The 13,621-nt window shown below is 49.5% G+C and overlaps 1 protein-coding gene across 5 annotated transcripts in view; it reads left to right on the top strand.

The window, feature by feature from the left end:
* The window catches only part of MYT1 (myelin transcription factor 1), a 71,206-nt gene that overhangs the window by 10,244 nt on the left and 47,341 nt on the right, over positions 1-13,621 (top strand). For 3 of the 5 annotated variants that reach the window (XM_011280801.4, XM_045053337.1, XM_045053338.1), the window contains exon 2: positions 12,398-12,498. In XM_011280801.4, the coding sequence (XP_011279103.3) occupies positions 12,398-12,498 (101 nt within the window). Of the gene's footprint in view, positions 1-10,830; positions 11,159-12,397; positions 12,499-13,621 lie in introns of those variants that run through there. The other 2 variants (XM_045053339.1, XM_045053340.1) reach the window with 2 other exon arrangements.

Raw genomic sequence — 13,621 nt, 5'->3', positions numbered from 1 at the left:
AGGATGACAGGTGGGTCCCCCCCACCTCCTGAAAATTGGGGGTGACTCTCAGCCCTGGAGCTGAGGCTACAATTAAACTCACCAGGGAAGAGCTGCATCATGTCAGCCGCCTGGGGGCTCACCCTTCTCTCCCGAAACAGGAATGCTTCCATGTCCTGCAGTCAGAGGGACTGGGGGTGGGAGAAGGAAAAGGGCACAGTTGTCGAAACTGCCTCCCCCACCCCCAGGGCTTTGAGCCCCCCCCCCCCCCCCCAGCTGCCTGTGCCTGCCTACAGAATGCTCTTCCTGCCTGGATTTTCAGGTCAGCCACCTGAGAGCCTTCTGACTGAGGGGGACACAAGCCAGGGTGCAGACAGACCCTAAAGGAAGCTTCAAGCAGCTTACTTTTACTGCCTGTACGAGAGAGAGAGCCCATTCTAGTCGGGTCACCTTCAAACCCTAAATAAAGTGTGTTTTCAATGAGGATGGAAGTGACCATCCTTCCTCTCCCTGGGCTGGACAGTTCTGATTAAGAAAGGCATTTCTGGGACTCATGGACAGGAGGCACAGGAGCAGAATTCCAGAGAAGGCCTCTCCTGACCCTGGGAGGCCAGTGTGTGCTCTGAAGACCCCAGAGACCTACAGGAAGGGTGCCCAGAAACTAGCCCTCTTGGTTCTCAACCTGGTGGATGAGGCCAGAGCCGTCCTGTTCCCTTCTCGCAGCCTTTGTTTCCCCGTGTGCTCTCTAGGATTGAGGCAGGTCACTCTAGATGTAACCGGTGTCTCTGATCTCGGCTCAGTGAGGCAGGCCCAGGGGTCAGCCTAGCCTTCCACACCCTCCTTTCTGAGCACCTGGCATGTCCCATGCTCTGGGCCTTGGAGAGCAGCAGCCACGGACACAGCAACGGGTGGTGGGGTCCTGGAGGCTGTGAGTGGGTGTCAGTGATAAAGTGGACCCCTTCCCTAGCTCCTCCTCTGGCTTGCAGCCAGGCTTGGTCAGTGGGGTTGGTCAGGAGGAGTGGGACGGAGGTCCCCACCCCAACGCCTTCGCAGACACACTAGCTGCATCCATTTCCCTTGGGCTCCTTCCTTGCTTCTCCTAGCCTCCTGTTCTCTGTTTTTCCTGTTGGCCTGGAGGGGTCTGGGATGTGGGAATGCAAGGGCTTTTGGAAGCCACCTGGCTCCTCATGTGGGGGCAGAGCGCATGTGAGTTTGCTGGCTGACTCACCAGCCTGGGTGGAGGTGGCGACTGGGGTCACCATTGAACCCCACTTGGGGTGGAAAGGTTCTTGAAATTCCTGTGGACCTGCATGGAGGACCCAGTTGTGCTGAGTGGTCTGCTCCTGTTGCCGTCATTCCTGGCACCTGCTTGGGTGTTGGAGGCCTGGCCCAGGTGACTCTGAGGTAGAAGCAGGTCGCCACTGTTGTGAGCCTCCTGGGACACTTGGGCACCCTGGGGCTGAGCACTGTCCCCTCGATCCTGAGACCCTCCCTCCCCTGCTGGCGGGCTCACTGACAGGCCTCCTGGAGAGCTGTCCTGTGATTTCTTTTGGAAAGTCATTATTATGCCGAGCAGTTTAGCTGTTGTTTTTACAGCACTGGTAAGGTTAAAAGCAATAATAATAATAATATAGGAAAGACTCAGCCACAGTAACTGCCTGCAACATGCTATTTGCATTTTTAAGGAAACACTTCTTTGAGACAGCTTGGGTGAAAGGTCACTATTTGCATATAAATGGAAAAGAAAGTGTATGAAGCTGGAAGTTACATCTGTATTATTTTCCCAGCAGTGAGCTGCTGTTGGAGAGATTAAGGGACATGGCTTGGATTTGGCTTTTATAGAATAGAGAAAGTACCAGCGAGGCTGATTTAGAAGCAAAATAATGAGAGAAATGTGCAAAGCTATAGAACTGCCAACTCCCCTGCCCCCACCTCTCTCTTCCCTCATTTTCACCTAAACTCAGCAAAAGCAGGTCTGCTTTGCTCCACTCAGCAAGTCTCCATTTTACTTCTCTCTGAATTCCAGCTTAAAAAAAAAAAAAAAAAAAAAAAAAAAAGAGCAAACCTTGCCCTCATTTTCCCCTTGGCCCTGATTGTGTTTCCTGCCAAAAGGTGGTCTAGTGGGTGGGATGCCAACACAGCCTCAAGACCTCCCAAACTCAGGACAGAGACCCCACTGCAGCAGAGCTGGCCCTTCCAGGGCCTGGAGCAGAGAAGGACCCCTGAGAAGTGGGGGCTGAGGACAGGTTGCTCAGGTCTGGGAGCTTCTGGGGGCTGCAGGAATATCTGGGGGGGGGGAATGAATGAGGGGTCTCGAGGGTGCCCCACCTTTCCTTCAGCCCCTGCCTGAAATGTTCAGGGCACAAGGTGCCCCTTCCTTTAGGGTTTTCAGGGTTGTTAGACTCTCCCTAGGGCCTGCCCCGCCCTGCCCCGCTGTCCCTGGGCTCTCTAGAGGGAAGTGGGCAGGCTGAGACAGTTGGAGCTGTTCTTGGCCCAGGATGTTTTGGCCATTGTAGGCTTTAAGGAGCAGTACTGGAGACCAGAAGGTGGAGACATGAAGCTAGAGGGGCCTGAGGGCCCCTCTCCCGAGCTCTGGCTTCAACCCCTCCTCAAAGAGGCCTCCCCTGACCACCTGTTGGTGAAATCACACCCCACACCCCACATTTTAAAAATATATTTTGAACCAAGCTCAAGCTCATGGAAACGTTTCAAATGCAGGACAAAACCCGTTTTTCCTGAGGCACTTGAGAGTATATTTGCCAAGTCTATGTCCATGACCCACTTGTTTGGGTGTTTCCAACAAAGAAGAATTTCTCCTGCGGAATCATGGTCACCTGTATGGGCATCTGGTCCTCAGACAGTGTCCAAACTCCTCCAGATGCCTCAAAGTATGGGCTGAGAATCATGCTATGTGTTCAGTCTTCGTCATGACTTTTACCCTTTGGAAGAATGCTTGTCAGTTTTTTGTAGAATGCCTCTCAATTTGGGTTTGTTGGCTGCTCCCATGACTGGACTTGGCTTATGTGGAAACACCCAGGTGTGAGGCTCTTCTCCATGCACCTTGATGCTGCTACTTTGGTCACCGGGTTAGATGGCACCATTCCACCCTTTGCTGCTGCAATGACACTTTTTTCCCTTTACAATTCCTAGGTATTTGGGAAGGTACTTGGAAACTATGGAAATACCTCACTCATCATCAAACTACCAATTTATTTATTTTTATTGATCCCTGTATTGACTCATTACTTGTTTTATCCAATGGGCTATAATTGTTATTTCGATGCTTCTCCTTGTGGGCCAGTGAGACCACCCAAAGTGGCTTCAAGTCCTGATGCTTCCCCATTGCTTTCTGAATGCATCCTTGCTCACCCCAGGCTTCTGTTGTGCTTTCCTGTCCACAGCTTAGAACCCACCCCACAGCACCTTTTCGGGGGAGGGCTTGGTGCTGGGTGTGCTCCCAGCCTTTCAGTGGACATGTGTGTGCACGTACACACAGTTACACATGTGCATACTTGCACCTACATCTGGACTCACTTCTCTATTTTCTCTATATGTCAAAAAGCACAAGTTCACACTGATGCCCTCCAGTATGAATTCCCCCACAGGGTATATTCTAGGTTTCTGTCTTTCTGTGTAACTTCTTGCCCCAACAGCAAGAAACCTGGTTTCCATTATCCTTTTTTTTTTTAAATGAATATAATTTATTGTAAAATTGGCTTACATATAACACCCAGTGCTCATCCCAACGAGTGCCCTCCTCAATGCTCATCACCCACTTTCCCCTCTCCCCCACCCCCTCAACCCTCAGGTTGTTCTCTGTATTTAAGAGTCTCTTGTGGTTTGCCTCCCTCCCTCTCTGTTTGTATCTACTTTCCCCACCCCCCTTCCCTTCCCCCCATGGTCTTCTGTTAAGTTTCTCAAGTTCCACATATGAGTGAAAACATATGCTCTTTCCTTTCCTGACTGACTTATTTCACTCATCACAATATCCCCCAGTTCCATCCATGTTGCTGCAAATGGCAGGATTTCATTCTTTCTCACTGCCAAGTAGTATTCCATTGTATATATAAACCACATCTTCTTTATCCATTAGTCAGTTGATGGACATTTGGGCTCTGTCCATAACTTGGCTGTTTCCATTGTCCTGAATACATATACTTATTTGATCAACACCCCTTCCCTCCTCTTGGGTGCTGCCCACTATGCCAAAGCCCCCTCCTCATCCACAGTTCATGGGACAGCCCTGTACTCCACTTCAGGCCAGACCTTCTAGGGGATGCTTTCTCCTCCTGCTTGGAGTCTGACACTAGGGGGACTCAAGGGCCTAGTCTGCCCAGGACTGTGGGTTCACGGGCTGTGCTGCAGGAGAAACCCAGTGTAATGTATATATAGCTTCAGGGCTGGATTCTTCTGCTACCTTCCCTTCGAGCAACTTTCTTACATTGAGCAGCATCTTTTTTTTTTTTTATCCATTTATTTTCACTGTTGGGCCAAGTAATATATACCAGGATTATTTCTCATACAAGTTTTTGTTTTTCTTTTTCTTGTAGATAATCATCCCCACCCCTGTCCCCCTGGCTTACTTAGTGTCCAGTGGGTGGCATGCTTTGGGGACTTATGTGTCTCTGGAAGTATTTTTATTCTACTATTTCCCTTGATTGATATATTGTCTGGGCATAGACAGCATGCGGGTTGATTTTCAACCTTACAGTTTTGAAGTTCTTGCTTCCTCACTGAGAAACCTGATACCATTTTGACAATATCTTTCGTCTGTGACCTTTCCCCTGTGGAAGCTTGTAGGGCCCTCTCGGTACTCCTGGTAGTTCAGAATTTTACTGTGGCTCAGCTTGGTTGGAGCAGGTGTGTGTTCACTAACTGCTGGGTACTTAATGGGCCTTCCAATCTAAAAATATAATTTCCTTTAGTTCTGGGAAATTATTTTTTATTACTTAGTTCATACTTTTCTCTCCCATTTTTTTGGTTCTCTTTGGGTGTCGGGTGGGAGGTCTCACCTAGTTTCCCTCCTTATTCCTGTCTCCTTATTTACTTTTCTAGTATACATCTTCACTTCTACCTGCTAGGTCTTGTACTGGATTCTTCATGTTGGGTTTACATTTTATTTCCAAATTGGGAAAGACAGACATGGTGCTGGGGAGCCTTCCCAAATAACTCCCATACCAGTCTCCAGCTTTTGCCACTGGCTGGGCCAGGCCACGTCTACTCTGTCCAGCTGTCCTGGGCTCTGTTCTAGTTCCTGCTCTGCTGTCCATGCTGTGGAGGAGGGAGCCTTCTAAGACATGGACCTGTTCATCCAGCACAGGTTCCTAGATGCACTGCACCCACCAAGGTTCTGGCCCATAGATGTGGGAAAGGTCCTAGGAACAAGGGTCTGGGACTGGGGTCTTAATTTGAACTTGGAGAGGTGCTAGATTGCCTTCTGCAGCCACTGGGAGCTGTGTGACAGGGGCCTTTGTGCCTTTTAAGGGCCTTGCCTTCCTGCCTCCGGAGGCATGGTTTGGACCTCAGGGCTTTGGGTTCAGAGATTCTCTGGGTCTAGAGGGAGGAATTCTGGGCTGTGCTCCCCCCAAATGTCTACAGTGACATGTGGTCAGTTTTGTGTGGGCCTTAAGTTATTTCTACAATTTTATCCTAACCTTTTTCTCCCTGCCTTTCTGGGCTTTGCCTTATGTCTGAGTGGCAGGCAAGGAGGCCTTGGAGCTGAGAGGATGGATGAAGATTGAGATGAAAAACAGAAAAGAATGTTTAAATGGCAAGATTTGTTTACACTCAATTCCAGGGCCCAGGTTTTCAATGGATATATTCAGTTCATGTCTTTGAAGTGATGTGAGGTAGAGGGGAGGAGGAATGCACACTGCCAAAGTTTCACCCTGCATAAGAAGCCAGGAAGGCTGAGGGGGCCTGCCCTGTCCAGGGCAGCAGCACCCCAGGCAGGGACAGCTGGAGCATGCCCAGCAAGCACAGGCACGGGCAGGACAGGGGTCCCTATGTTTGTTTAGTTACAGGCTGGGGTGGGTGAGAGATTGGCTGAGCGATAAAGCTGCCGACACATTCTGATGGCAGAGGGGTGTCTGTGCTGCACTCATGCTGACCTGGCTCATGATGCCTCCTGGTTGTCAGTGTTCACTAAGCTGCTGGGGTGGGGTCTCTGATGCATCCCCCTGCTCTCCATGGTCTCCAAGATAGGAAGTGGGTGGGGGGAGTCCAGGCCAGACCAGAACATGGGCTCGCAGAACCCAGGCTGGGAGAACCAAAGGCAACTCCCTCAGACCCCTGCCCTTTGCAAGAGTCTCTAGAGGTGGCTCCAGTGACCAGCCATATGCCTCCCGGCCAGGGGTCACACATCATAGCGGGAGGCAATCTATCTCTTGTAAGGTAGCGCTTGTTGTCTTATTGTTGTGAACATCCACTTGGTGGTCCTCCTAAAGCTACGCAGAACACACTGAATCCTTTGTGGATGGCCCCTGATGTGTGAGGCAGCCCTCACTCACCCCGCACCCAGTTTCTTCTGTGACCTGGTGTTCTGCAGGAGGACTTGCTCTCCCTTGACGTCCTCAAGATTCACTCCCCTGGGCTAAGCAGGACATTGCAGAGGCCATCTGACATGTGCGGGCCTCTCCCCTCCTTAGAGCTGGTCGTTCTAGTCCCGCTGGTGAGCTCTGGTGAGTGAGAGCTCCAGTGTGTCACGAGATTCACACTTAGGCTCCTTCCTGTGTGTGTATGCCAGGAACTGTTAAAAAAACAGCACTCTTGCAATATAATTTACATGTCATATAATTCACTCATTAGAAGAATACGGTTCAGTGGTCTTAGCATAGTGATAGCCATGCCTCTGTCCACATTTAATTTCAGAACACTTTTGTCAGCCCAGAATGAAACCCTGTTCCCATTAACAGCCGCTCCCCATTTGTACCCTTGGAAAGATGCAATCTCCTAATCTCCTGACCTGCTTTCTGTCTCTGTGGACTTCCCATTACTGGGAATTCTGCAGATTTTGTTCCATAAATACGGGACTGCACAACATGTGGTCTTTGTGTCTGATTTTGAGGTTCACCACATTGTACCACAGAGGAACACCTTAACCCTTTTTGTTGCCAAATGCTAATAAGTGGCATTCTGTTCAGCAGTTGATGGACACACTCGGGTTGTTTCCATTTTTGGGTTAGTATGAATAAAGCGGTGATCAATAGTTGTGTACAAAACTTTGTGTGGATGTATGTTTTCATTTCTCCTGGATCTGTTTCTTGGAGTGGAATTGTTAGGTCATATGGTAACTCCGGTTAATATTTTGAAGATTTGTCAGACTGTTTTCCAAAGTAATTGTGCCATTTTGTGTTTCCATTGGCAATGTATGAGGATTTCAGTTTCTCCATATTATCTCCAGCACTTGTTATGGTCTTTTTTTTTTTTTTAATTATAGCCATTTTAGTGGGTGTGAAGTGGTATCTCATTGTGGGTTTGATTAGCATTTCTCTAATGAGTAGCTACTGAGGATCTTTTCATGTGCATATTGGCCATTTATATGTTGTTTTTGGAAAACTGTCTATTCAGATAATTTGCCCATTTTTAAAGTGTGTTATTTGTCTTATTATGAAAATTTAAGAGCTCTTTATGTATTCTGAATGAAGTCTCTTATCAGATATATGATTATAGAGTCTATGGGTTGTCTTCTCACCTTATTGATGGTATTGTTTGACATGCAAAAGTTTAAACTTTGATGAAGTATGACTTACCCATCTTTTCTTTTATTGCATGCTTTTGTGTTGCATCTGAGAAGCCACTGCCGAACCCAAAGTCAGGAAGATTTACTATAATGTTAGGCAAGAGTTTTAGCTTTTACATTTAGATCTAGATCTGTGACTCATTGTGTGTTAATTTTTGTGTATGGTGTGAGAGGGGTTCAATTTCATTGTTTTGGTTATTCTATGTTCCTTGAATTGCCATATGAATTTTCAATCAGTTTGTCAGTATTTGCCACCAAAACAAAACAGCTGGAGAAGTGAAAAATGGTCAGATTCTGGCAAGATTCAGTAAATAGCAGTGGCAGGATTTGGGACCCAGGATGATCCCCAGTGATTGTGCTCAAGGAGCTGATTACTGAGACCGGGGAAGGAAAAACTTGAGTCCTGTGAGAAGGTGTTATGAGCAGGGATGGAGTTAGAAGAGGAGTCCATGGCATGGCAGATGGGCCAGTGAGTGGAGCAGCAAGAACCTTTGCGGTGATGGAATAGAAGCTTGGGATACAGGGCAAAGTGGGGAGCACTCATAGGTCAAGGAGGGAGGGATGTGCAGGACAATGGGGATGTGGCATAGACATTAGTGGTGACCCTCCACTTGCTGTAGGTGGAGGACAATTGGAGTGGAGCGTGGGGAATAAAGTCAGCAAATTTGAGTTCCTTAAGAAACGTGGTTGTGAAGGGGGTGGGGATGCAGATGTAGGGGGGCTGGGGTGTGGAGTCCAGACAGATTATGTTCTTTTTTTTTTTTTTTAATTTTTTTTTCAACGTTTATATTTATTTTTGGGACAGAGAGAGACAGAGCATGAATGGGGGAGGGGCAGAGAGAGAGGGAGACGCAGAATTGGAAACAGGCTCCAGGCTCTGAGCCATCAGCCCAGAGCCCGACGCGGGGCTCGAACTCCCGGACCGCGAGATCGTGACCTGGCTGAAGTCGGACGCTTAACCGACTGCGCCACCCAGGCGCTCCCAGATTATGTTCTTTAAACATGGATGCCTCAAGCTTCTGAAAGGTTGAAAAGGCCCAGGAAGGGTCCAGGTTAGAAGGAGTGATCAAATATTCAAGAGGAATATGGGACATGGTTGATACTCTAGGGACCCTTTAATCAGTAGTGGGAAGGAGAGGATATCAAGCCCAGATGGAGAGATTGGCTCAGCTGGGATGCAAGGTCTCCCTTCCTATGTTGGGGATGGAGAGGGGACAGAGAAGGGCTGTCATGAGGGGCTGACATGTCCCACTAAACAGTGAGACTCTCTGATGAGTTTGTGTCCGTGGGGGTGGGGGGACATGGGAGAGGCCAGATGTGGGTTGTCTCCATGTGAAGACACTTCCCTCTTTACATGCTGGGTGAGGGCAGGTAGGAACAGCTTCTGGCTCCAAAGGCTGCCTGTGGTTTACCAGACACAAAACCTAATGTGAAGACTCTGAACACATCTAGGCTTTTTGCAATTACCACTTGACCCTTTGCTCAGGCTTCTTGTCATCTGTTCTTATTTTGGGGTGGGTGAGGGAGGGTTTGAACTGAGGAAGGTGTCAGGCTGTCAGTGGTTTGGCAGGGCTAGAGGGAGAGTAGTCCAGGAAGCCTCTAGGAGGACATATCCTCCCTCCAGGAGTCTGTGGGGTTGGAAGTAGGCACAGAACACCAGCGTCTGGAAGGAGAAGTGGATGCCATCTGTGGGTTCCTAGATGGGCCACCTGGGGGTGTCCCCAGCTGTGGGAAGGAGAATGTGCTCTGGCTCTAAGGTTTCCTGCTACCTTTTCAGGGGCCTGGCTGGGCTGGCTGCAGGTCTGCAGTGTTCTCAGTTGGGGTGGGTGGGTGTCATTAGTAGAGGGATAGACCTGGCTGTTGCCTGGGTCATGGCTCTAGCCTAGTAGAAGGAGAGGACAACTGATGGGTCAAGAGATTTTCTTCCCTGAGGACCCAGATGTATCTGCTAACAGGCCATGTTACTTTCCGGAGCTTATCTGTCTGCCAGAGACCCATAAAAGTGAGTTTGGGGACTCTGTAGAGATAGATGTTGGGGCAATACAGAGCGGGCAGGGAGCACAGTGCCAGGTCCTAAAGATGGGTCCTGGCCAGTGACACTGTCCTTGCCACCTGCTCCTAATCGGCTTGTTTGACATCTGTGTCTATGAGTAAGGTTTCAGAAGACCTCATTAGAGACCCAAGAACCCAAAGAAAGCACCCGTCTTGAGGAGAATGTCTTCCTCACTTGCAGTTCCTGGTAATAAAGGAGGTGATATTCTCATGCATTCACTACGTGCCAGATGCCGAGGGGCCACTTTCTGCACGTGCTCTAAATCCCCTAACGCTTCTTCCCTCTGCTTCATGTGCAGGTGAAGAAGGTGGCTTGCAGGTCAGGTGCGAAGCAGGTCCCCGTCCATCCCCGCCGCCTTCTGAGTGTCCACTGGCAGCATGACTTCTAGAAGGGGCATCCTGATGGGACCCCTGTGTCTCTGTGCAGGGCCTTCCTCTGGCTTGGAGACTCTGCAGTTGTCTCGTGTGGGGGGTTCCATGTGCTGCTTCTGTGCAAGCTGGGGAGCTGGTTGTTCAGTGTGTCCAGACAGGAGAGGTCTTGTCTGTGGTAGGGCCCAACTACACACAGCCCCCAGCAGGGGGCAAAGGGGACAAAGAGGGCCTGTGGCCGTTGCCCAGCAAAGGGGAAGCACTGCCATACTTTACGGGGCTTCTAATAGTGACAATAGTTTGCTGCCAAAAATTCCCCAGGTAAAGGAAGGAATTGCGTCAAGGTAAAGGTGGGTTCTGGTAAATGAAGTTCTGACCTTGGGGTGTGTACGTCTTGCTTTACTTGGCTCTGTGTCCTGTGGGTGTGGGCTAAATGCATCACTAGGATGCTGTTTGGCTCTCTTGCCCAGAGGAGGCAGGAGTGGATGTTTAGAGGTGGTGATGCTGGAGCAGATGTTCTGAAGACCCCTAGTACTTTGCCTGAGCTGATGCGTGGCTGCAGAGAATTCCATGGGTCTCTACTTCCAGACCCCCAGGGGCAGGTGAGAGTATCACAGAGAAAACTAGAGGCCCCTTCACACAGACTTGCAGTTCATCTTGGCTGGGCTTCCCTGGGAAGCAGGAGAGACCTAGGGCAGAAAGAGCTTGGCCCTGCTCAGCTTCTCAGGTACCCTGCTGGGATATGAGGAGCAGAGAACAATTCTGCTTCTGCCAAGATCTTAGGATCTTATGTCCTTTCCTCCAGCTGTCAGTGAGACGTGCCCCAGTTACCTCATATTTTTACATATGTTATCGTGACAAGAAATTCCACTTGAGCCTTGCAGATCAGCCCCGTGTGCAGGGTTCTGCAGTGTCTTCTCTCCTGGGAGGTATGTGTATAAAGTGAACCCCACCTACTTTGCGACCTGGGGTCTTCCAGCTTCCACTGCCACCAGAGATGCAACTAAAGTGTGACAGGTGATTCTTGATTGCCTCCTAAATTTCCTCTCTTCCACCCCCTGGGGATGCTTCCTCCTCCACCCTCACCTGTTTGTTTGCGGCATCCTCTTTGTGAGTTCAGGGCAATCCCCCACACTCCCAGCATAGGTTTGGGAATGTGAATACCCCACGGGTGGCCTGGCCCCACTTCAGAGTGTGCTCATGACTGCTGGGCACCCTCCTGGCCCCAGGAAGAGCCTTACTGCTCACACTTCCCTGGTCAAGGCCAGTCCTCGCAGGGTCCCCTGCAGGTGACCCAAAGCTTAGTGAGGGGCAGGCACACAGTAGGTGCACACAGTAGGGGTCAAATCCTGGTGGTTTTACTCATTCCTTTGAAGACCTTGCATTAGGCTGTCTCCTTGACAACCAATCTGCTTCCCTCTGTGTCTGTGCTCCTTGAGGTCACAGGAGGCCCTTTAATGGGATGGAGACATTTTCAGACAAGAGGATGCTCTGGCTGGAGCCACAGGGCTGTCTGGGGCAGGAGTGGTGGAATTTTAGAAAAACAGCATTTGGAGTGCGCTCGTGAGGGGAGAAAAGATAACGGGCATGACAGCACTGTGCTGACCTACCTTCAGCAGAATCCAAACTTACTTCTAGAGAGAAGCAGAGAGCAGAATGCAGAAATACTCATTTCCTGTTTTTATTGTTGGTTACTTAATGACCTTCCTTTGAAAAGCTGCAGTTGTAGAAAGCTAGTTGTCATGGAAACAGGGAGTGCCATGCAGGGAATAGGCATTTCTTTGTCATGTCCAGCTGATGCCTTCAGCCTCTGCTTAGACACATGAATTTATGTGAGAAATTAAATGTTGACTGGAGACATTGCCCTGGAGAGAGGCAGAAAGGAGAGGAAAGATGGCGAGGACCAGGACAGAGGGAAGGCAAAGCAGGCAAAGTGTTGGACTTGCACCAGCCCCCTGGTTGGAGTGGCTGCTCATGGAAACCACACCCACTGGAGGCAGGTTCCAGGAAGATGGTGCAGGAATGTAGGGTGCTAGGAGCCTCTGAGCATCCCAATCATAGACCAGTTTTCTTCAGAGAGCTCCTGTCCCTTGTCCCTGGAACAGCCACAGGGCCGTGACATTGTGTGTCTTTCTGATGGATTCCAGAAAAGAAGGTTTACATTAATGCTTTGGAAAAGAGTAGTCCAGGTTTTCCCTTTTCTCCCCTTGAGCTGGCACAGCTGCCTTCATTAGGTTTTCTTTTTCTGACCCTCAGAAAATGAGTTCCGGGGTGAGCTGCTGAGTCAGAGGTGGACACAAGGAGACAAAGCCAGCAACTGCAAGACCTCGAGGCTCCTCCTGGGCAGACGCAGCAAGGTGAGGCACCTGGAGGGCAGCCCCTGCCCTGCCACACCTCCCCCCCACCCCCACCCCCAGGTCTGGGCAGGGGTCCTTCTCATTTCCAGGCATGGGCATGGAAGTGACTTTCAGTCTGGTCACATCAGTCTAGAGAGAGGGTAAGTGGGGGCTAGGACCATCAGTGATCTGGTCACTGCAAAATTAAAGGAAGAAAAACGACTCTGAACAGAGTAAAACTAAAATATGACAACAGACTGTCACCTCTGGCCAGGTCCCTGCTCTGGATCTGGTCATACCTGGGCTGCGTCCATAGCTGTTGCCCAGGTAGGCTGAGAATCCTTGGTAGACTTTCTCCTTGGTATGTTGATCATGTTTATTTCCATCTTCCCAAGTGGAGGTATATGGTACATGCCCTTCTCATACCTGCCACCACTAGAACTCAGTGATGGAGGTGACTCAGGGTCCCTGCCTCCCCAGGGATGCTCCCAACCCAGGGTGTCCCATATGCCTACAGCCACACCAAGCCTCCAATTCCAGAACTTCCCATGACATACTCTGGATGAAGCTGGATTTCCAAGATCTGGTGACCCTCAGAGATGGAAGTAAAAGTGACAACAGGCTTGTGGGCATTCCTTCCCAGACCTCAGATTCTGGTCTCTCATTTTCCTGACATGGAGATGGTCCCCAACAAAGATCCAAGCCATGATGCAGGCCATGGCCACCCAGATGTGATGGCCCAGGGAGTAGTCTGGAAGGGCTACAAAGTTTTAGGTGGCTACTTCACTTGAGGGTGCTTGTAGTTTGCTCTTAAAACCCAACACTTTTCCTTTGAATGTGGTGACTAGAATATATGTTCTAATGGGTCTCTTGTAGCACCCTGTTAAGTACTTCCACTCCCACTATTACTCCTGTAGGGTTATCACTGCTATGCTGAGCCATGTTGGAGCCTGAGGCAAAAGGAAAAGTCAGTAAATGCTGATCCTATCTTTCTTTATATTTTTAGTATTTTGTACATCATGTATTTTGATGTTTTGATGTTTTAAAGTATCGCATTAAACTGTTATTTATCTTGTTTTTTTTCCACCTTAAATTTGCCTTCTTCATTTGCCCCTTTCCAGCGCTGAGCATTCAAACAGAGATA

The sequence above is a fragment of the Felis catus genome, chromosome A3 (assembly GCF_018350175.1).
Source record: "Felis catus isolate Fca126 chromosome A3, F.catus_Fca126_mat1.0, whole genome shotgun sequence".
Lineage (NCBI taxonomy): Eukaryota > Metazoa > Chordata > Mammalia > Carnivora > Felidae > Felis > Felis catus.
Note: the sequence above shows the minus strand (reverse complement) of the source record. Positions and strands in the feature narration are given on the sequence as shown.